This window comes from Daktulosphaira vitifoliae, unplaced genomic scaffold, assembly GCF_025091365.1.
Source record: "Daktulosphaira vitifoliae isolate Bord-2020 unplaced genomic scaffold, ASM2509136v1 Scaffold_1, whole genome shotgun sequence".
Taxonomy (NCBI): domain Eukaryota; kingdom Metazoa; phylum Arthropoda; class Insecta; order Hemiptera; family Phylloxeridae; genus Daktulosphaira; species Daktulosphaira vitifoliae.
In genome coordinates this window covers 71,832,440-71,857,651 of record NW_026099572.1, presented here as the reverse complement: position 1 = coordinate 71,857,651, position 25,212 = coordinate 71,832,440, and the positions used below count along the sequence as shown (strand labels likewise).

The window sequence follows — 25,212 nt, the reverse complement described above, 5'->3', positions numbered from 1 at the left end:
ACTTGTAATATTAACATAATAGTAACTACCAAACTACTTTTTAGCAATATTTAGTCATTTATAGAGTATTTAGCTTTTAACATAGTTGTAAGAGTATTTTCTGTTGTATTGCGCGTTTTCTGTGTTCTTTTTAGGGTAGGTCAAGTGAGCATCCCGGGCAGGCAGTTATATATATGGTAAGTATTTTTATTTTTATTTTTAATAACTGCATAGGCAAAAAGTAGGGGAATCTGGCAATAATGGTCATAGAAAATTTGCTAATGTGAAGGTGAGTCTAGTATAAAAAAAATTTTACAAGCCACAAAAAATTTTTACAATAACAATCATTAACAAAAGAATTATTTTTAAATTACAACAAAAGATTTACAAATATTTACAAAAATATTATGAGATAGCCAATATTATTTCATAGTAAAAAGTATTTAAAAAGTAGATCTTGAGGGTAAATGAGTGATAAATATAAATAGCTACATCGTTTAAATATGCATTTAAATTAAAATTAAAAATTAAATAAGTAAAAGATAGTGTCACTGCATAAGTTTTTAAGAAAAATTATTTATAAAAAATAACTTTTGATATATATTTATACGTATATTTAGTAACTTCTTCGCTTAATTATGCATACATACAAGTATACCTATTTATTTAAATTTATAAAAAGCAAAAATTATTTACAATAAGTTTCTCAATAAGCTAGGATTAGTTAGGAAAATTACCGAGGAAATCTCGGTGTCACATTTAATTAGAGACTTATAGAACAAATTTATTCTATTTTATAAATTATTCAAGATTATAGCTATTTTCTAAAAGCTAATGTCAATTTTACCCATTTTTTAAACTAATATAAACACATTTAAAATTGAAAAATGATGACCAAAAAAAGGGTCATCGAAGGACTTTAAGTCAGGTGCAAGCGGGTCTTTTAATTCTAATCCGACGATGAGTTCGCCATTGGCAAACTGTCCAGACATGTTATAAGTAGCGATGGGAAATATTGAATAGTAACTATCGAAATATTCGATAGTTACCTAATATATTCGAATAGTTTATGTTAAAAATAAACTATTCGATTGTATAAACACAATTCAAATAGTTATTCGATACTTTAAAATATTTGAAAATGCCCATCACTAATTTTTGCTATTATTAATTGTATAATAATTTATTTTAAGTACTCTTTAATTATCTTCTTATTGTAATTAAGTCTACCTAATAAAAATTTTAGGTAGAACTAATTGAATATATTTTTTTTAAACTATTCGATAGTTTAAAATATTCGAAAATGCCCATCACTAGTTATAAGTCTTTAAGTTATGAAATGAGGCCTCACATTTGTTTTCCGTAAAACTACAAAGATATAATTATTCTATTATGAAAAATAAAATATGAAATTAATTGTTTACATTTTATTTTATTTAATTTGAAGCTCGTTATATATATAAAAGTTGATTCTTTTATCATTGGCCTAGTTCTAAAATAATATACTATCAATAAATATTATTTTAGTTTGTTTTAGTTACATATTTTTCTGAATTTAACAATAAATACTTATGATTGAAAAATTGATCTAAAAGAAACCAACAAGTTAATTCCTGACAGTATATTTTTTGATTAGGAGGTCAATGATATAAATGTCGTCCTATAAACAAATATTGTATGGTTCGAGTATTTGAATGGTCGAATAACATGTGAACCCGAAAAAATAAAATCAATTCATTCTGGTAATAAGTCACCGTTACATATATTACATTTTACAAAAATTATGACTTTTTAATTCAAGTCTTTGACAATTAACACAATAAGAAAAATAAAATGAAATTCTTAATCCCCCCTTTAAAATACAATCAAAGTTAAATATTTAACAATAAATAAAATACAAAAGACCTGGAAATTCAGTATGGGCAGCGTTTCACCATTGAAAAACTACAAATAATTGTTATATTCTTATTATCTAAAAATAAATTATGAGATATTACACTAATTAAAGACATACATTTTATAAATATTATCTCTTCATCATTATAATTAATATTAGCTGTACAATTCACTCATACGTAAAAATAATATTTTATTGAAAAAGTTATACTCAAAGAGTAATTTTAGTGTTAAAGATATATCATTACAAAAGTTAATAAAATAAACAAGTTTTATTTAAAAAAATTTATATTTTGATGAAACGCTACAATTAAGTTCTAGTATAAGTATTCATTCTTCGGTTAAATGATCTTCAAAGTAGATTAATTTAACCAAAAATTAATAGGGATATACTTTTCTAAAAATTAATACATTTATTTTAATAATTTAACTAGTAAGACATGATACAAGTATATTGAAGTAGACATTGATTCAATAATTTGACAGTTATATAAAATTATTTAAATAATTTTTAGGAACATAAAAAAATGTCTTTTTTAATAATTAATTGATCTTGCCTATTTAAAAATATATACATAGACATTTAAAGAGTATTTATTTGACTTTAAAAATAATTTATTCAAAATAACAGTCATATTTTAATGGCAGTGCAAATTTACAAAATTGTTTATTTTATAAAAATAAGTTAAATTTTAAAATCAAGTATTTATAAACATTCACATATTTGTACTTATAAATAACTTCCTGTATATTAATAAAATGGGAAGAAATAAATATATAAGTTTACATTAAAGTATTATTATTATACACTGAGCACATTAGTTAAATCATTTAAAAAAATTGTATAGCTTTTTAAAAAAGTATCAATCAAATTAACTCATTTGTTGCTTGATTTAAATTTAAATTAAAATATTTACATCATATCTTACTTTAAAAATTTATAGTATGAACATAAAATATGTGCGTACGAAAATATACAAGTCTTGTGAAGTATGTAACAATAAAATTATAATACAGTACTTATTTTCGAGATCTAAAACACATTTTAAACCATTAAAATGCATAAAACTATAGTAAGCGTGTTTTATTAACCCAAGTCAGAATAATAATGTACAAAATCCGTTATAATGTGCAAAAACATTTTCCTTTCATCACAATGTTTAACATTTTCAGACAATTTCATTAAAAAAATTTAGATAAACATGAAATCAGTCTTACCATAAGTTCTTTGTTTTGAGTAAAAAGTAAGTAACATAAAACTTGTTTTAAAACTATTTAATTATCTATATATTACACTAAAGAACTCAAATGGCCTAGGTAAAAAAAATTAATTAATATTTTATTCTAAAAAAATTATTTGAGACTTAAGTTAACTTTAAAAACATAGCAATCAGTATACAGAACATAATCACTTATTTAATAGTAGGCCAAGTCATTAACATATACACATACCCATAAAATTTAATTTATTTAAACATATCAAATAATTTATGCTATTTAAGATAATAATGTGTCCAAATAAATGAGAATAACCATTAATTTATAATTTTAGTAGTAGGTTATATTAAATAACCTTAATTTTATGGACTGTTATGTATGTTTCAACTTAGAAATCTATAAATAAAATTAAAACTAAAATACATCAGTATGAACACATTCCATATTTCTTAATAACATACAAGTAATATTTCTCTTACTACATATAGATCACATATTACTTACATTTTTAGTAGATACAACACACTATAAAATATTGTGTAGCCTGTAAATTCACTAATACAATATGAAAAACAAATAATAAAATAATATCCTTTATACAATTTAAAAAAAAACCAATAGACTGTGATAAAACATATACATTAGCAGTCAATTTATCTACTTCATTGTCGTACAAAATAATTTTACATCATATAACCACTAATGACTTATGTTTAATTTTTTTATTAATTCAACTTACAACACAAAAAGAAAAGAGTTATCTCGTTATCACAGTCATTTTTAAACTTTTATTTATTCTAATAAATTCTTATTTTTCCTAGTGAAAGAGAAGTATAAGAAATTTAAAATAAAACTCACATTAGAAACAGTTAATAAAAAGAATAAGATTGGTTTGAGTAATAAAACCTATAAAAACAGTCTCCTATTGTTATTAAATTTGTTTAATTAAAATACATCAATAAACTTAATTTATTCACAAATCATATAAAAAATTCAGTCCCATCTGATTAAAAACTCTTCTGATCCATCTGGATTAATTCTTTTACAAAGTATAGTATATTCTTCACCGTTAGCAATTCTATTACTAGCACCAAAATATGAGTGCACCAGTGTTTTAAGATCACTTGGAGAATCAACAGTATTTTCAGGTGAACTAGGTCTATTGACTGAATGACTATGATTAGCAAAAAATTCAGAATAAGATTTATACATTATTCTACCATTAAAATTATTTTTTGACTGACGTTTTGTAGGTGTCAAACTACCATTTGTAAAACCATTGCGCCGAAGTCTTTTACGTTTCACCAAACATTTACCATTATGATCTATACGTAAATCTTTTTCACTTAAACGACGTTTTGTAGTACGCACCTGAGGTCCTTGAGTAATTACAGGTGCTAAGGAAAGTGGTAATGTAATAGAAGAAGCTGCTCGCGTTTCACGTGGATGTGCAGAGCCATTAATAGGTCTTCCACTAAGTAATCGATTAACACTTAATCTTTGACTTCGGCGACTTTGCAGATCAGCTGTACGTAATGAATCTGCATCGGCATCATCTTCATCATCTAAATCTTCATAGTCTGCATCTTCTTCATTACTTAGTTCTTCTTCAGATGCTGTTAAAGATTTTTCAGGAGTGCTTTCGGTTGATCTAGATGGTGATCTGCTTTCAGGAACTTTTTCTTTTTTCATTGGTTTCTTAATAAAATATTTGAATATTTTTAAAGTACTGTTTGTATAAATTATTTAATATAATACTCACTTTTAATTTATTGGGAACCATGTTACAATTTCTAGAAGTTCGCTTATTTGATTCTATTTGTTGTTGCCTTATTCTTTTTTCAATAATAGATCTTGGGGCTGGAACAATTGGTGCCGCACTTTTAATACAAACCTAAATTTAACATTTAAAAATAACTATTATAAGTCTTAGATTATTTTTAAAATTAAAATTCTTTATTTATTTTATGCTTTAAAAGTAAAATTACATTGTGTCCTATAGATGGTAGGCCTTTTGGTAACATGACAACAGGAGAATCTTGATGCAAAAACTTCAATCCTTCTACAGTATACATAGAATCATTAAGTTGCCGGTTCACTATATAATCAGTCCTGAAAAATAAAATTAGATTATATATATATTTAAAGACACTTAAAATATCAAAGTAAAATTTTGATGACAAAAATAACTAATTTAGATATCATCTTTCTCTTGTGATGGGAATAGTGACTGAAATATATCTTTTTATGTCAAAAAAAAATCATTAAAATTATTTTTATAAATATTAGGACATAATTAATTTTAATATTAGAATTTAATTTCAAAAAACTGACAATATTAAAAATTTATTATAATCATTTTAAATTATAAAAAAAACAATTATCAATGAAGTATTAATCCAAAAAATATGTAAGTAAATTTTAGATTATAATAATAAGATTAGTATTTCAAAAACAGGAAATTATTATTTATCACTAGCTACATGTGTTTTTACTATGCTTTCCCCAATTGAAAGTATTAAACATCCAGGATGTTAAAAAAACTACTTGTTACAATAAACTAGCAGCAGTGGTTTTAATTTAATATTGTTAAAAACAAATGAAAAAAAATCAAAATATAACTACCATTAAAAAAAAAAGAAAACATAAATTATAGCACAATTTTTCTAGTCATGAAGCAACATAATACCAAAATTCCTCAATACAATACAATAAAATACTTAAAACATATTACCCATGTTATCAAAAAAGTTAAATAAAAGAAATTTAAATACATTTTATTAGTTATTTTTTATTTATTTTCTATCAAATATAATATTAATTCAAATACATACTTTTTGGGAGGTGGTAATATATTAAGATTGAGCCTGTGTTGTAATTTATGATGTAAAATATCTTCAGTAAATGAAACTTGTGTGGGTAATGAAAAACGTGGAGGTTTAGGTGGAAGCTTAAGTCGGAGTCCCCACATATTAGCAGGCTTTTTACCTTGAAATTCGAATCTACTAAAAATTAAAATTAAAAATTAATATAATACCTCATTTAAATTTGAAGTAATGTAAAATTTTAACTTTTATATAAAACATATTAAACAAGAAAAATGTGAATATAAATAAATAATAAAAACTTAAAAAACAACTTTAACAACTTACTGATTGGTATCTCTTAAAAGAGCATTGACAATATATATTTTCCTGTTTTCTATAGGAACATCTAATATCTAAAAATAAAGATTTAAACATTTTAAAATTATTAAAAACAATAGTTAAAACTATTCATCAAAATAAAAAATATATTTATATCCATACACACAATGTACACAAAGTGATTGATTAAGGATAAAACAATAATTTTCATAAAACTATATTAACATTTTTCAATTTTTGGAAAGGAAAAAAATTGTTTGATTTTAATAACAACAATAATATGTAATTAAATATTTTTTTTATCGCTTCAGGCAAAAAAAATCTCAAATTTGATTTTTTTTTTTTTTTAATCACCTTTACAGTTTGATATAAGAAAAAAAATTTTAAAATGCTTTTCTTATAATTTTTTATATACTATAAACCATTTTTCTATTATTGCTTGATAAAGTTAAGCTATTTTGGACCAATTTGCTATTGATAACTTGCTGTTTAACAGAAAACATAATTTTTTCATGTCATCATGTAAACATGTTTTTAATTTTAAATCTATCATTTATGATAAGAATAAATACCGATATTAATTTATCATCCATCGAAACAGTTCCATTATTATGATAACCAAATTAGTGATAAAGTATTTTAAATCGAAATCTTTCAATAACTAAAAAAAAAAATTTTCTATCATTAAATTAAAAACAACAATTCTCATTGAAATGTATTAAATTTCTGGTTTTTTATCCTTGAAGGGATGAAAAAAATGATTTTACTACATATAATAGTACATTTTTTTGAATTAAAAATTTTCTTTCACAAAAATTGAAAATATTCAATTATTTCTGAAAAAATAATTGTTTTGACCTCAATTATCCTCTGCATATATAGAATATATAAGATCTAATGCTAATTTTTGATACAATGTATACAATAAAAATTACTTTTTGATAAAAGGGCATATGTTACATTATAACATTATGAATGATATATTATATAATATGTTAAAAAAGTGAAACTTTTTTAAAGAGGGTCAGAAAAAGAGATTTTATCACACTTCATGGTTAGCTGTCACAGACGGGTTCTATTGTTTTGTTAGGTATATGGTCAAAATTCTATTGTTCCGCAAACTTAAACATTCGTCAAACAGATTCTATTGTTTAATTAGGTATACGTTCAACATTTTATCGTTCAATGAACAAATAAGTTCAATAAATGTGTAAGTTTGATAAACATTCCATAATTGTTGGCAATTTATTGTAATAATATAAATAAATATTCTGAATTTTAATATAAATATTTATTTTTAATTAATATATTACTTAATAACAATAATTTATTACTTATACGTATAAATTTATGATTTGTTAATTTTAGTCACTCAATATTAATTTAAAAATATGGAGTACATTTTTTATTTTAAATAATACACTTAAATTTTATAAATAATTTAATTATTTAAATTCAAATTCAAATTCAAACACAATATCATTATAACGTTCAATCAAGAACTTAGATTAGTAATTTCAGTTATTATAAGCCCATTACAACTTTAATGACAATACAATAAGAAAATTAATAATAATTACAATAAATTAAATTGATTTCAATTAAAAATAAAAATTTTTACGTGTATTTTTTATTTTATACCTATACAAAACTAATATTCTATCAATTCAATGAACCCAAAAGAAGTTTCACTTCATCTGCACATACTTATAATACACATTGATTTTTTTTATAATAATTATTGCCTTTTTTAAACTATGATTAAAGCATATATTTTTATTATTTATCACTATGAATGAAAAAAATAAAAGATTTTTGAAAATTTATTTTTTTTTAATTTTGAAATAGCCATTTTTAGCAGTTTTCTTTTAAAATGAATAAAAATTTGATAGGTCGATGATAATTTTAGAACAATTACTTATCTAGTTTTAAGAATTTTAATGAGTGTAGAATGTGGGTGGAGTATATGTACACTAGTAAAGGCTGTACCCAGCCTAACTAATATTTTATTTAATGACATGCATTTAGCATGACAGTAACAATACCAAATCATATATCTTATATACGCGCTAAATTGAATCAAAAAGAGCATACTTTAGGTGGTAGATACATTGAATTCCAGTGAGTATCTAAGTATAAAAGTATATCAGAATCTACATCATAGTATTTCTGTGGCTTATACGCAGTCATATTAAATAAAGCTAAGTGTACTAGATCAGCCCATTCCATTTCAATACGGCGTACGAATTCATTTCCTTGAGTACAAACAGAACATAAAAACACATAAAACCTGTAACAAAAAAAATTATACAAATAAAATGTTTTTTTTTAATAGCAAAATGCAAAAATGATTGTAAAGAAGAAATAGTTAATGTTTTTCAGTCAACTTCGGTACTTTGAATTTTCAAAAAAATATCTTACAATATTTTTATATTAAAAGATTTTTTTTAATTTTAAACAATATTACTTTTCAATCAGGAAATCTTTAAAAATATTCTTTAACTTGTAAAAAGAAATATTTATAAAATTTAAGTTAATCAAAATACTACTACTATAACCAAAAATTGTCGAAACAACAGCTTTTGTGTTAAAAATAACATCATATTTTTTATATATAAATATTAAATTTTTTTTTTTACAACCGTTAGGCTGGTTAATACCAATTGGATCAGTATATTCTGGAAAATTTATAAGTGCAGTGATTTCCTATTACTTTCTGCACTGGACACATGATGTTTTTTTGCCACCGTAAAAAAGCACGTATAGTTACCCACTCGTTCATCTACAACGGTATGCACTGCTTAACACTAGAGTTTTGTCAACACTAATGTTACCACTGTGCAACACCATGCGCGGTAATATTAAATTCAATATTGATTTTTAATTAATTAATTAACTTTAAGAGGTTAGGGATAGTCAAAGGCATAAAAAATATTAGTTTTTTAAATAATTAATTTTTTTTTTGACAATAATTTAATTGACTTAATATAACTTATAATACAAAATAATTTATATTATGTTTAAGATTATTTGACAAAAAAGAAAAATATTATTGTAAGCCATTTTACAGCTATTATTGTTGGATCCTCTTTTAAAATTCATTCCTTGCGGTATCTATCATAAAATTTTACTAGCTCATATATAATCAATCAAATAAAAATAAATTACTAATTTAAAAGTTAATACATTACATGATCGAAGATTTATTTTATATATATAAACATAATGGTGGCTTCTGATAATTTATTCATCAATTTACTGCATATAAAAATACAATTTTTAATTAAAATAAAAAATCCATCATTCAGGTACTAGCTTTTTATGCTTTCAGTGAGCTGTATAAATTTCATTCAAATCAAGTGATTTTTGATTAATTAACTTTTATTTTTAGTTTATTAATAAGAATTAAAATATTCTATTTTAAGGTTCTATACTAAATAAAAATAATGACATTATTAATCTAGTAGTGATTCATAATTATAATTATAATAAATTTATAATAAAGATTTTTTTTAAAAAAAATTGAAAAATTGAATAAATAAATAAAATAGAAAAACAAAACTTAAAAACATTTCAACAAATTAAAATTTGTGATTATTATAAATTGAATATAAATAATATTTAATAGCCAAGTGATCATATTATAAGACAAATTCTTTCTGATTAAACTTATTCTAAATTAGTATGATGAGAAAAATTAATACTTAGAACTATAAGATGTTTTTTACAATATAATTATACAATAGTACAATGCTACTATAGCCGTAGTATGATTGGATTATACAAGTGAATCTATAATATTATGAAGATTATCAAATGTAAATAATTTATCAAAATTATTATTTTTGTCTCATTTATGTAAGATATATAACTAAAACATTATATTGATAAAAGAGCATATAATTTTTCAGAAAAATACAAAAAACCTTTTATACTCCATAAAAAAGCCAATTTAAAATTAAAAATAATATTTATTATATTTATAACTAACTAAAATATAACTAAAAACATTAAAAAAATAATAATATAATAACCCTATAAATATAATAGAATTTTTTGAATGTATACACGAATATATATACTTAATAATATAGAGTGGTCAACTCTATACTATACTTTTAAGAATAAACTAAAATGATTTAGTTGTTGATTTATAGTAACAGCGCTCAGAAATATTGACTTATAAATTAAATATCATCTACAACAATTTTCAGTCACACACATGATGAAATTAAATAATTTTTATATATAGTATCATTATGAATGTGTTAAAACTTTCATGGATTGTTTTGTTGCTTGAAGTGCTTGAGGATATATCCATGTTTACAGTTGAGTTGTGACGTTTCGGACTCAACTGTAAACATGGATATATCCTCAAGCACTTCAAGCAATATAGTATCATGTTATAAATACTATTAATTAAAAAAAAATTTAATTAATGATCTAAAAATTTCAACTATAATAATTAAATTTATGTGTTTTACCTGTCTCCAAGATAAAGTGGATATATTAACGAAGAGAGACATTTTTCATGAAACCATTGTAAACACTTGACACACTGTAACATTTTAATAAACCAATCGCCCGATCCTCCACAGTAACAGTATGTTCCAAGATTATTTATACGATGATGTATGTCCCATTGAAGAGAGTTTAACTATAAAAAAAAAGTACATATATTAAAAAGTTTAATTTTTACTAGTAGTAGTAATTTAACTATCAATATATCTCACATCATATGGTAATTTAGTGATTTTATGGACTTCAGTACTGGATACAGAATTGATCACCTGCAATCTACTGATTTGTTGTTTTTCTTTACACAAATAGCACATCCATGAAGAAATATCAGGGCAGGTAACTTCAGGCTAAATTCAAAAATTTAGTGCTATAATTTTATGGTAAAACTCTAATTTAATCAATTATATTATCTGTTAAAAGTAAACAGTTCAGAGAGTAAATGCAAATAAAAGAAATTGGAAGTAGTAAGAACAGTTGTAGAAATGAATTTTGAAGGAAGAAGAGGTAGAGGTAAACCCAAAAAAAGATAGAGGGATATTATTGAATGCAATATGATAACAGCTGATGTGATAGTAGATGATGTGGGAGATCGTATCAAGAGGAAGTTTAGGCCAAACCCAAGTAGTTGGGATTAGGGTGAGGAAAAAGATAAAAACTCATATGAATCATATGAATAAAAAAAAAAAATTAAAGTAAAATTAAAATGTAATGTTAATAAAAACTTTAAATGTTTAGAATATTGTTTGTAATATCTTACATTCATTAATTTAAATAATGCATATTTTTTTATAATTGTTTTAATCATGTCCATAAAAAATAAGCTGAAAATGATGTTATTAGATGGGCATAATTTACACTCAAAATATTACATAGTTTTTCGTTTGAACTTTAATTTTTAAATCTCGCAAATTAGAAAATTATATCTATTTTCTTGATAATTAATACAAATTTTATACAAGGTGATTCTTTTTATACTAGCCACTCTGTTTTTCTTTAAATAGTAATTATGTTAAAATAATTATTTTTGGTAAATAAATTTTATTTATATATTGATTAATCAGTTATTAATTACTTTAATTCATATCTTATACCTTATAAGAGTCTCAAAATAATTTTTTAAATTACAACATACATATTAGCTAGCTTATAAAATAAAAAATTACCTAATTAAGAAAATAACTGGTCGATAACTATTGAAATAAAATTGCGAAAGTTATAATTATTTTAAAATATATAAAGTAGAAGTGAGGTATGAATCAAGTTATTTTTATAATTACAGATTATCCTGTTGCGCTCTTCCTTCGTTATAAATTAAAAAAATTTAGTAACTTCTAAAATAAGGGTCCAAAAATTGTTATAAACTAGTCATTGACTTAAATAGATCATTATTTATAAATATAGCTAGTTAATTATGTATTCTCATTTGAAAAAATAAAGTTCACTTTTATAAGGTATAAGAAATAAATTTAAAAAATAATTAACTGATAAAACAAGAAATATATGATACTAAAAAATACCAAAAATAATTTTCTTAGCAAAATAATAATTTTTGGAGAAATCAAGTGGTTAAAGTTAAAAGAATCACTCTGTATACAAAATCATTATAATAAAATTATACATTAAACAATTAAAATACTGTTATCTTTTTTATTACCTTATGGCATTTTCGATGAAATACATTAGCACACTTATCACACACACATATTTCATTTTCTAAAGCTTCAATATTGCACACATTACAAAACTGAGCAGTTACACTAGTACAAGACATACGAGTTACACTTTTGAGTAACACCCATTTTACTGTACTATCACCAAACTTAACTAAACACTTTGATTCTTTGTATCTTAGCTGAAAAATTTGAGAAAATATTAAAAATGAAAATTAATAGGCAGGGCACAAGTAATATATATATCTGTGCAAAGGAATCAACGATTTGCATTAAATTAAATTTCAAATTTTTAATAGTCTTATTTATCTGAATTTTAGTTTAAGTCTTTCAAATCATGTATTTAAAATTACTGTGATTATTATTCTTTAAGTTTACATAGACTATAATAAATTAGTACTCTCTTCTTCTGAGATGATATAACTACATCAGAATTATTTTTTAATTTCGATATGAAGCTGAGAAGGTATTTTAATTTTACTATGATGTGTGTTTTTTTTTTTAAGTTTGGTGCCACCTTTTTTCAGCTCTTACTAAACCGATAATTTTCAACAATACATCGAATGATCAGAAATTGTATATGGTTGAAGAAATTGTACTTAAAAACTGAAAAAATTTCGCTCCTTTTTTGTAAATGTAGGAAATATTCCCAAAAAATTACAATTTTTAAAATTAGTAAATATTAACATTTTTTTTTTCTTAAAACTGCCATAACTTTTTCAAAAATTAACAAATCTAAATAATTTTTTTTTAAATAGATATTTTTCTATCATTTGATATAAATTTTTGAAAACCTGACCCTTAACCTGACTACAAGGCAGATTTATTAAATATTTAATAAATAAATTTAAATTTATTAAATAGTTATCCATATATTACACTTATAAATCATAAAACTGCCTAGGCTACAGTTTTTTATATATTATTTATTATTATAGTCCTGACATTTTTCTAATTAAAAAAATTTTAGCCTTTATAAGGCAATGGAAGGATGTGAAATTAAAATTTTTTGAATATGTTTCAGACAAAAATAAACATTAAATCAAATATTTTTTTCTAATTGCTTTTATGGCTCATAGAGAGCCATATTGGCCTTTTCCTAAGAGGAAATTTCTTAAACAATGAATACTTCAGAACTAGATATTTTGTATTCAAATTTTTTTTATTCATAAGTTGGGTATTATTAATTAAGAAAAAAATAATGAATGTATACTTTAGCTATGAATCCAAGATAAAATCTATCATCCTTCAAATGAACTAGAACTTCTTCTCCACAAACATAACTTTTATTTTCTATTGTTGTACTATCAGGAATGGGAGCTTCAGAGCTCTCTCTTTTAATCTATATTCAAAAATATTAAAGATTAATAAAATTACTTAATTATGATTTGATTATACATATTTTTTATTTATTAGTAATTTATAAACAAAAAACAATACTATACAAGAGTTATTTAATTTTTTAGTGTTATTTAATTAAATACAAATTTAGAATTTAAATGATTGGAAAATGAGTAAATAAAGATACAAATCTTAATCTTAGGGTTTCTAATAATAATGGACTTGATTATCTTGATATTTTAAAGATTAGGTTTAATTTTAACAATTATAAAGTGAAAATAAATAAAAACTATTTTATTTTTATATTAATTAAAGAAAAATATAAATTAATTATTTTCTAAGAAAGAAAATTTTTAAACTTCAATATATTAATTTTAAATGAATAACTATATAAAGATTAAATAGAAAAAATTAAACAATAACTGTAAATTAGAAACAGTAGTCAATTGAACCGTAATAAGTTTCCTCATCACACTTAAATAAAAATTACTCACAGTATCTTTTTTAATCTGCAACATTGTCAGCTATTCATTTTCAAATTTACCTAAAAAAAAAGTATTTTAGAAATAAATTTAAAGAATTAAAAGAATACCTGAAGTAATTTCATTCAAAAAGAAACAAATGATAATAAAGTTATTCATACAAGTTATATTAAAAAGAATTGGCTAACTTAAAATTAACTTTAAAAAAAACAGACTTATTTAATATTTTAAGCCTTTAACAGATATTGTACCGAAAAGATTTACCAAGTCTATAAAAGAATAATTTCTTAGAAAAGTTATGCAAATATTGGACATTACAAAAATGATAGCTACCAAATAAATTATTTCATATATCATTTTTAATTGAAAAAGTACTTTTTAACCATTAATACTGTAATGACTAGCAATACAAAGTCTGTGTTATGAACGAGAACAATAATTGAGATATGAAAAATATTGTTTAGGTTTTAAATTCTTCAAAACACTTGAAATAAATTTTACAAAATATAGGATTTTTGTCGACATTGTTGAGCAGGAATAATAACTTACTTATTCATTTAAACAAATGAATGTAAAAACCAATAAAGAATTATTTTGAAACTAAAGTATTTCAATAATGAAAAAACGGTACCTAATTAGCTAAAAAATTTTATTATATAACATCTAACAATATTCTTCAATCTAGTATTAATATTATCATCAAAAATATCATATAGATTCACAACCACAAAATATTTTTTGTTAATTTGACAAGTATTAAAACACTACTTAAAACAAATAAATGTATTTAAAAAGAAATTTATAGACATAAAATATAATTTAAATACTATAAAATTTAACGGTTTAATGTTTGAAATATAATAAAACAATAGACATTCTGTGATTGTATTCTTCACCATATTGTTTGAAATACAAGTATTTACTGACAGTATTTTGATTTATTCATTTTCTGTCAAATCTAACACTAAAATCCAATAACTATACTACGTCCCAAAGTATTCTAATTAAAATTTTAAAAGTTTTCAAAAAAAATTACGACACTCACAAGTGAATTTGTTATTGTTTTCTGGGATGTATTAAAAATTACTTATCATTAAATCAAAAACTTACTATATTTAACGAAGTCGAACGACGATGACGATCAACAACGGCTATTAGTCTTTAATTTTCTGATTACATTGTTGATTGAACGTGATCACATTTGACAATGCAGCTTACATTTAACTCTCTTCAGCCAATGCTTGATTTTCATAATTTTTAATATTATACAACACAAACCCTAGCTGATCAGTGAACTGCTCAGTGAACTGCAGTAGTGTACAGCGAGTTTGACAATACTTCAAATACGCCGGGTGGCACCACTGCGCACTGCAGAGCCCACAGTGTTATCAATCGGGTGAACCCTATTGAAAACTTGAATAATACAGTAGTAAATTATTATTGTACCTATAGTTGGTATATAACTCAATAAATTATAAAAATATTATTTCGTTATATTAATGAAACGTAGGTAGAGACTTGCTGCTTAACAATTTTTTTGACAAATCAATGTATCAAAATTTACTAAAACATAAACCTATAGGACTACTGTAAGGGGTTGATCTACACTACCTATATTTTAAAGTAGCTTATGAAAATTTATCAATATTTGTTTAAAATTAATGAATTTAATGAACTATTCACATTTTTATAAAATACCAAAAATGAGTGATCAACATAAATAATTTATTAGGAGTATATACTTAGGTTCCAATAAGTATAAGTTTAAGAAGTAAACTTCTTAATACTACAAAATAAACTTCTTAGAAATCCTTCTACTCCCTCTACCAAATGAATTTATGTTTTAAACTATAAAAAATTTTAATTCTCTATGCCATTTTTATTGATATATTTGGATCTAACCTTGGATATTATCAGTTATTTAGATATATATATATATATATATATAACATCTATTCATAATTATCAATGTTATCCTTAGTGTATTATTGAGATTCTCTAATATTTTCTATGCATTTTTGTTTTTAACAGTATTTTTCAACTTTTCCCTAGTGACGACCCCTTATTAGATTTTCAATTTTTGAGCGACCCTTATTCCATTGCGTCTATTGAATATGAACTAATTTTGTAAAATTTTATAGACAGATTACAACCATGAAACAGTCCTAAACCCCGGTTAAAAAATCACTAGTTTCCATACATTATATTATTATGCAAATCTAGCTAATCTAATTAGACAATAATATTTTGCCGTCTTGACATTTATAAAATTAAAGAATTATAAAATGTAAATAAACAGATTTTCAAAAGTTAGAAAACAAGTCAATTGTTACGAACGATGACAATAGAAACCTTTTCCCTTACTTACTGAACACTTTTTATAATTAAAAAAGGATTATATTATTTATATTAGAACAAATGATCTCTATGGATTTTTTTTTTGTAAAAATAGGGTTTCTTAACAATTGATTTTTGAAATTTCTGATTGGTAACAATCTTATTTATTGAAATATTACTGAATATACTATAAGATAATTGGAACACGGGGAATGTGATACTATTGTAAAACATACTTTGGTCCTCAAATATCCATAAAATTTTCATTGTCAATCTGCATAAAAAAATAATTCATGTTTGTAACAATTTTCGTCTTATTATTTGTCTAAATTAAGCATTGTACTGCGATGATTATAAATGCATAATTTAAAAACATTCGTAAATATTATGATTTATAAAAACATAAGAAAGCAATAATATATGTGTTTAATAGTGTTAAAAATTACTAATTGTAGAGGCAGACAAAATTAATGAATTGATAACGAATAATTAACAAGTTAGTATTAGACTATGGATTAAATAAATCTAAGGAATTATTACATTTATTTTTTATATAATATATATTTTGGTATAGACATTGTCAATAATTGATGGATAACAATAAGAAGGGAGTAGGAGAAATAAAAAGTTGATAGGAATATTACTACATGAGAATTCTTAGAATTTAAATAGACGTATTAGTCACATAAAAACTTTTATACATGATTGTATTTTATAAGTGTCCTTTAAAATTCCATATTTTTTGTTAAATATAAAAATTTATAATAAGAAAAACATAATTTTAATAGTAGTAATATCTTGTCAAAAATAGTTAATTTTTTTTAAAAGAGTAATTATTTAAAAAAAACCTAATGTATTACCTAAGAATATACTAATTTACCGTTAAATTTAAAAAAAAAATCACAATTTTAATTTAAAAATGAATTTGATCTAAATTATATAACCAATATTTGTGAAAAGTTTTCTTCAGAGAAAATTTAATCTTGTAGATCTACCAAATAATTATTTAAAGCATGTAAGTATGATTTTTTAATTAAAGTGTGGTATGGTACATGAAAATGATGTCCATAAGTTTCTGAAACCAATATACATATTATTGCAACATAAAACCTTACATATTTACTATTGTAAATAGTAAATAACTACAATTAAAACATCATCTTCAGCAGTTACCTTCCTTGAGTTATTTTTATGACCGTCTTGGTGGTTTATGGTACCATAAAGTTTCCCAGGGCAGTATTAATTTAGCACTTTTTTCACAAGTCTTATATAAAAAGGCATGGTAAGCCCCCTAAAAAAATATGTATAAAGTTGTATACTAAAAATACCTTTTAGGGAGAAAAAAAGCTAAATCAGCTCTCCCAAATGTTTTTTTTTAGTTAGTAAAAAACTAGATAATTTGTGAATAATTTATAAGATTGTAATTCTATATAGTTTTTTACTAGTCTTATGAACTCATCCCATGTAATCCACTAGTTAGAAAAAGAAAACTTAGATTATACGTGAATACAAAAACATAGAACTACTTAAATTTTTTAAAACAAGTTAATACATTTTTTTCAAAAAAAAGAAAATAAATAAAACAATAATGTTATAAAACTAATGCATTATGAATAAATTGAATTATTATATTGCAAATTATAATATAATGATAATAATAATTATATAGATTTTTATAAGCTATTGAATATCTTATAATATATTTTTAATAATTAATAACATTCGAATTTTATTAACATAATTTTATTTCAACTCGGATAAAATATTTGTGAAAAGTATCTTTGGTTAATATGCCTCAAATCATAGCAATGTTCTTATTATTGCACCCTGGGTAAACTTTCCCAGGTAACCTCTTATGTAGACATGCTACTGTATATACACATTGTACATACAATGTATAAATAACTATTTATTTTTTACCAATAAAAAATACATGCAATATGTTTGTTACAGAGAATAAAAACCATGAATCATGTTGATAAAGAACGAAATAACAACGTCAAATCTACTATTTCTCAAGTAAGACATAGTCTCTAAAATTTATTTGAAAAAAGTTTTTTTATTATGACATAATGTAACGGATTTAATAAAACAAACATTATCTAATCTAAAAATACATAATTTTTTCATCGAAAAAAGCTATTAGTTCATGTGTCAATGAATCGTATTATAAAAATAAAAAAGTCATAGGTATTAACGTAATTTACAACATTATAAAAAGTAGATCATAGTATTAGTTCAACATAATATTGGCTCACTTTAAAATTAAGTACACGGGATAACAAAAAAAAATTAAATTACTATAATAAATCATTCAGATTGTTTTGACATGATATTTTATTGTGTGATAAAAAGACGATATTTATATTTTAATTCGCAATTTGCAATAATAATGTAAAAGTAATGTTATATTTAAATCCACATAAAAAAGAACAATAATTGAATCACGTGATGTTTGTATGTCTGATATAATAATAAAAATGTTAGTTTGGGATTATTGTTAATATGTCGTCAAAGTTCAAAAGTTATTTAACTTTAAATGTTTATATTGATTATAAATGTTAATTTTACATATTCTAGTTCATTTTTATAAATCTTGATAACTAAATCATATACTAGGAAACATAAGTGATCTAAGATTTATAATTTTAAGAAATGAGCAAATTTTGAGTGCCCAATAAATGAATGTGGAACTCAAATTTTGTATAAATATTAGTATAGCTAGTTTATTTGAACATTTGTTATTTGATAAAAATGTAATGGACATGAAAAAGAATCATGTGTTAAATGTTATAAATTTATCTAAAGCAATTATAGAAGCAGCCAAACAAGTCATTCGTAAGTCTGACCGCTTAGTAATTTCAACATAGTCGCTTGATAGAGTATAAAATTTCCAGTTGAAATTACTCAAGCATCTCCAAAACATTTCCAGAACAATAACAGAAATTCGAACCACAATGATAATTTTATTAATTACAAGAACTCCAAAGATAACCTTATCAATACAAACACATACATACACAATAACAATCGAAATTACAATCCACCTATTACTATAAAAGAGCTTTACAATAAATTAAATAATTGTAATAGTAATATATAGTTACGATATACAATATAGCTTTATCAAAAATCCAACTGAGTATTCTCTATAAAATATATATATATATATATATATTTAATATATAATAGATGTAAATAATTACCTTATCTAGCCTTAAGGAGAATTTCCTGATACCTATATTAAATTTAAATGAGGATAAATTTACTTTCACTAGTTATCGCCTATATAACTCATCTGCACACTTTGCAAGCTATTAGAAAAATTATTAATAAGCGTTTAGTTTGGTACGTCACATAATTCACCAAACAGCAATACGACTTTTTATCTATACTACACACCAACATTAACCATTCTATACAAAAAAATGAACACACTTTTCTAGTAGCTCTTGATCTAGGAAGGTTTAGGATATGGTGTGGAAAACAGAGACATTATTATATTTGCTAAATGGTCCATTGATGGCAAAAACCTAAAATTCATATACAATTTTTTAGTTAATAGATCGTCTTGAATCAAAATTGATAACGTATTTTCTAAACAAACAATAATTGTTGACTACACTATTTCTAGTAGCCATACAATTAAATTTTTACAGACATACAAAAACCAGTTAAATACACTACTACCTATAAAAAATACAAACATCCGTTTACAATCAAGGAAGCATATGTACAAATGTGCAATAATACAGATTCCAATTTAATCCCGAGATAAAATTTCCTTTTACAAAAATTTCATTCTGGCTCATCAATTCTTCAGATCACATCTATTTATGCAATCCCGAAAAATATTACTGCACCTCATTCCATAATATTTTAATGATAAAATTATGTCTAACTTCAGCGACTTCAGTCTTTCAAGTTATCCTCTGTCCAACAGTAATTATTATCAGCGACTTATTAGGCTTCTTAAGATCACTACAATCACAGAACTTATCAAATGAAATTAGACTATAAAGTTTGAATATCATAGCCAGATCACAAAAAATTATTGTATTTATGTGAATTCCATCTTACACTAGTATCATACTGGTAAACAATGAACTCATTAGCCATAGGCGATATTTAGCTACAAGCTATATCTTCCCTTAACTAAACACTTATAAACAGATTCCAGTATAAAGATGTAGTCAAAAAATAGATATTAACACCATTCAAGATTAGCAGCTTATATTGGATAGCATATTGCTACTCAATAGACTAAAAAACATTAAGAAAACTGTAAAAGTATGGCCAATGACATTTAACATGGAAAAAATTTGGGAGAACATAATAACAATTTTATATATAACTACTTTAATAAAATTAACTTCACTAATAAATTGTAAATCATATTAAGATATGAAAATTGTATATATCATGTGTACAAATTTCTTAATAACTTTTATGAAGTAAATTTATAGTCAATGACCTTAGTAAATGAAACCTTTCCTTCTAATAAAAAAAAATGATTTAACAATTTAAAAATTAAAATCTTTTAAAAAAATTAATTTACAACACAATTCTGTTTAACATGTTGACATGAAACAATAATCAAAAGTTAAGTCACACAATTCTTCAATATACATTAAAGCTGTATAAGTATAAAATTTAAATCTTAATACATGAAAATTCTGTTTTTTTTTTTTTTTATTGCAATTATTTTAATTCATAAATTAAAATATTACAAATAATAAAAATAAAATCCATTTCAATATAAAAAAAAAATTTTTAATCTAATTTTTTATCACAGTGCGTTGCAATATTGGGAGCTTGTTTTTTGCAAGTTGGAATTGGTACTGAAATGATGTCTCCCACCATTATTATTGGAACACTGGTGAATAATACAGTAACCGATATACACGATCCAATGTATCTAACAATGGAACAAGCTTCATGGTTTGGTCAGAAAATATTTTTTAATATCTCATATATCATTGAATGAAAAATAAAATTGTTAACTCGTATTATTCGTGTTTTCTAGGTAGCCTATTGTATTTATGTACACCACTTGGAAGTATTTTGTCATCACTATCACTAAGCCGTTTGGGACATAAAAAATGTATGCTTTTGACGAACATACCATATTTAGCTGCGTTAGTGATGTTTTACTATTCTAGAAATATCGCAACACTTTATGCTTGTTCGATTATTATGGGACTGAGTATGGGATATGCGGGTGGTCCAAGCACATCGTACATAACAGAAGTGTGTGAACCTAAGCTAAGAGGATCTTTGACTTCAGCTCAAAACGTTTTCTTCTACTTAGGTTCTCTCTTAACGAGTGCTATTTATGCGTATACAAAAGATTGGCGACTAACTTTAATCTTAACATCAGTAATACCAATTATTAATACTGCACTTTTGTTAATGGTATTCATTAAACGATAATCAACAGTTTATGATTCAATATTAATTATTTTTTTACTAATTTCAGACACCAGATTCTCCTGTATGGCTTTTAACGAGAGATAAATCTGAAAAAGCTCGCCGCATGCTAAGAAAACTTAGAGGTTGGGCTCCTCGTGAAAATTGTGAAAGTGAATTTCAGGAAATGATCGTGTACACATCTGTAGATTATGGTCAGAACACATACATACTAAACTAGTAGAAATAAACTATTGACTAGGATCATATTTAAGTTATTTTTTTATGAATAAATGATCATATATTTGAAATCTTAAAACTTTAAAATCTAATTAAAAAAAAAACAATTTCAATCTACGCAGATTCAGAAACTTATCATCAGTACCTTAAATTAAACGCCATCTGAAAACTAAACAACAATTTATTAGCAATTTAATCGTTATTTTTATGCATTCCCAGTTTTTAAAGATTTTTTTATTATAAGTACTAATATACGATTTTTGACACATTAGAATGAAAGTGTTTTTATTTTGAAACCATTTTTGTTTAAGCAAATCTTTCATATATATAAAATTAAAACTATAAAAAGCTTATTAGCATTTTTTTTTTTATTATGCAGATGACAAAGACGATAATGACAACCAAACGATAAGTACTTGGAAGTTATTGAAGCAACCAAATGTACTAAGACCATTTCGTTTACTAATTTTCTATTTTATATTTGCAAATACCCTTTCATCTGTCCAATATAATCCTTATCTAGTACAAGTTTTAACCAAATTCGGCGCTCCTGTTAACATTGAATGGACAATAGTAAGTTTAAAAAAATGGTTTGTAGTGTAATCAGTACGTATCAGTAATAATCAATTTACATAGACTTTTTCAGTTATGCTATCAATAAGTGGAGGTATACTTACAATTTTTACAGTTCACATAAGTGGAAAAAGATTACTTACTTTGGTAACACTAATGGTGAGCTCGCTTTGTTATATATTAGTCGGATCAATTGGGATGTTTAATCCAATGATGGAGCCAACGAAATCATGGATAGTTATGATACTTTTTTTAATTTCCATCTTTTCAGCATCTTATGGTATAGTACCATTGGGATGGGTATTACTTGGTGAATTATTTCCTTTACAGTAAGTCTAATTAAAAAACATTGTAATCTAATCATTTAATTTAATTATATTGCTATAACAAGGTTCATAATTAAACTTGAAATTTCAAATCTAATCTACTAACTACCAAATAACCTTTTTTTTTTGTGGAATTCCAAAACCGCTAAAATAGCGTGGGACTTTTAACGGGCACACAACTAATCCGGATCCTGTTTGTAGTGTGTAAATTTGAATAAAATTAATTAGATATTATTCATCAAAATAAATATACGCTGAATGATTTTAGTCTGCTTTACTAACAATAAAGGCTTACAAAAAATTTATTAAAAATTACCCATTAATAAATTTAAAAAAAAACTGAAAAAATTGTCATAAAACTTTAAATTGCTTTTATCAGCGTTTTATTATAACAATTATTCTGAAGAAAAAAAATTTGAGTTTTTACTTTTACTGCGAGGACGTGACTTTTTTTTTGTGCCTGTCACTACTTTTACTCAGCTCTCACCGGACCGATTTTTTCAACGATACGTCAAAAGATTACAAATCGTATCTAGTTGAAGACATTACTCTAAAAAATAAAAAATTTTGCCCTCGTTCCGCGTAAATAGTGAAAACCTCTCAAAAATGACGATTTTTAAAATCGGTAAATTTCGACATTTTTTTTTCTAAATATTACCATAACTTATTGAAAAATGAACAAATTAAAATAATTATTTTTTAAATTAAAACATTAGAAATTTTCCTTTTATTTGATATAAATTTTTTGAAAATCTGACCCTTTATCTGTCCAGAGGGGGGATTCAAAATAGTAACTTCTGCACAAAAATTTAACTTTTTCAACTTAAGTTTTGGAAATGTTCCAGGAATACTCCAGGCTTCAAACATATGCTAAAATAAAGCTAATGTTATGTACTATAAGTTAAAAAAAAGAATTTGTTTCGACGACTTATCTTCTATGTGAAAACGGTTCCCGTGGAAAAAAAAAATTCAATTTTGGTGTTAAAATTTACGATTTCAGATTTTGAATGCGACGAACGTTTGCCGATTCAGTAGAAATCATTGCCTGTGGTAATGATAGTTTTGAAATTTTTCCTTAATTGTTTTTGAGTTAGAATTTTGCTTTTGAAAAATCCATCAATTTCTAAAAACTAATCACTATCTACAGATTTGCATCGAAGCGTTTTTATGATAGTGATTTTAATCACTGTCAGATATTATCTATACTAGTCCCCAACTATGCCACACTCACACTGTGCCGCGACCTCACTGTGTTACCGTTTTTTTCTTAACTAAGCTGCTTCGAAAAAGTAGAACACACAAATGGAATAAATGTTTTTGAAAACTTAAATGCGTGTATTGTGATAAATTCAATTTATTCTTAAAACACATAAATGTTAGGATTTATTATTCAAATCCTTTTATTAACATAAACCTAGTTAATTTAAAATATTGAAACTTTTAATAGAATATGGCTCAATATTTTATTATTATTTCATTTTTTGTAGAACAAGACATATAACTTGCAGCACGTGTGCATCTCTTTCATATCTCATTACTTTTGTTTTGACCAAATTCTATCCAGATTTTGAAAGCGCAGTTGGATTTTATAATGGATTTATTATATTTGGAACTACGGGATTACTCGGTTGTGTTTATTTCTACATGTATCTACCAGAAACAGAAAATAAAACCTTACAAGAAATTGAAGAATCATTCAAATGAAACACGTCACGTAAAAGTCCTGAAGAATGACGGGTACCTATGCCACAAGGCCTAGTCAGACAACAATCATTAATGTATTAAAAATAATTTATACAATAATATATATTTGTATGAAAATGTATTTTAATTTGATAACTGTGTATTAATAGAAAGATTATTGTATAATACTTATAAATAAGTATTTTAAGTTGTGAAGTATATAATATGTTCTAATAAAAAACTCATTGCAATAAAAACTCTATGGCCCTCCATAATTATATAATTACTAAAACTAAATGTTTTAATCTAATTTTATTTTAATTGATACACGATTAGTAATCATACTTTCGTAAAACTTTTCAAAGTGGAAATAAACAAATTCATCTTCTTT

General features: G+C 23.8%; 2 protein-coding genes across 5 annotated transcripts; one reads left to right on the top strand and one right to left on the bottom strand.

Annotated features, from left to right (window-relative positions):
* The first annotated feature begins 49 nt into the window (after positions 1–49).
* On the top strand, positions 50–25,118 carry LOC126899599 (facilitated trehalose transporter Tret1-like). 2 transcript variants are annotated; one of them, XM_050674643.1, is made up of 8 exons: positions 50–176; positions 18,544–18,609; positions 21,386–21,536; positions 21,617–22,005; positions 22,070–22,214; positions 22,619–22,812; positions 22,876–23,141; positions 24,626–25,118. In XM_050674643.1, exons 1-8 carry the CDS (start codon positions 174–176, stop codon positions 24,840–24,842), a joined length of 1,431 nt encoding a protein of 476 aa, XP_050530600.1. In that variant the 5' UTR covers positions 50–173; the 3' UTR covers positions 24,843–25,118. The 2 variants fall into 2 exon arrangements, with proteins under 2 accessions (XP_050530600.1, XP_050530608.1); XM_050674651.1 differs by lacking the exon at positions 50–176 and adding an exon at positions 17,466–17,605.
* Positions 1,717–15,577, bottom strand: LOC126899579 (PHD finger protein 19). Of its 3 annotated transcripts, none has more exons than XM_050674632.1 (12): positions 15,299–15,577; positions 14,266–14,315; positions 13,644–13,772; positions 12,415–12,612; positions 10,973–11,107; positions 10,724–10,896; positions 8,334–8,529; positions 6,246–6,313; positions 5,928–6,098; positions 5,082–5,205; positions 4,856–4,987; positions 1,717–4,791 (listed from the first exon to the last, which is right to left on the bottom strand). In XM_050674632.1, exons 2-12 carry the CDS (start codon positions 14,287–14,289, stop codon positions 4,087–4,089), a joined length of 2,055 nt encoding a protein of 684 aa, XP_050530589.1. In that variant the 5' UTR covers positions 14,290–14,315; positions 15,299–15,577; the 3' UTR covers positions 1,717–4,086. The 3 variants fall into 3 exon arrangements, with proteins under 3 accessions (XP_050530589.1, XP_050530580.1, XP_050530594.1); XM_050674623.1 differs by having other exon boundaries at positions 15,364–15,577; XM_050674637.1 differs by lacking the exon at positions 15,299–15,577 and adding an exon at positions 15,181–15,199.
* Positions 25,119–25,212: the final 94 nt, after the last annotated feature.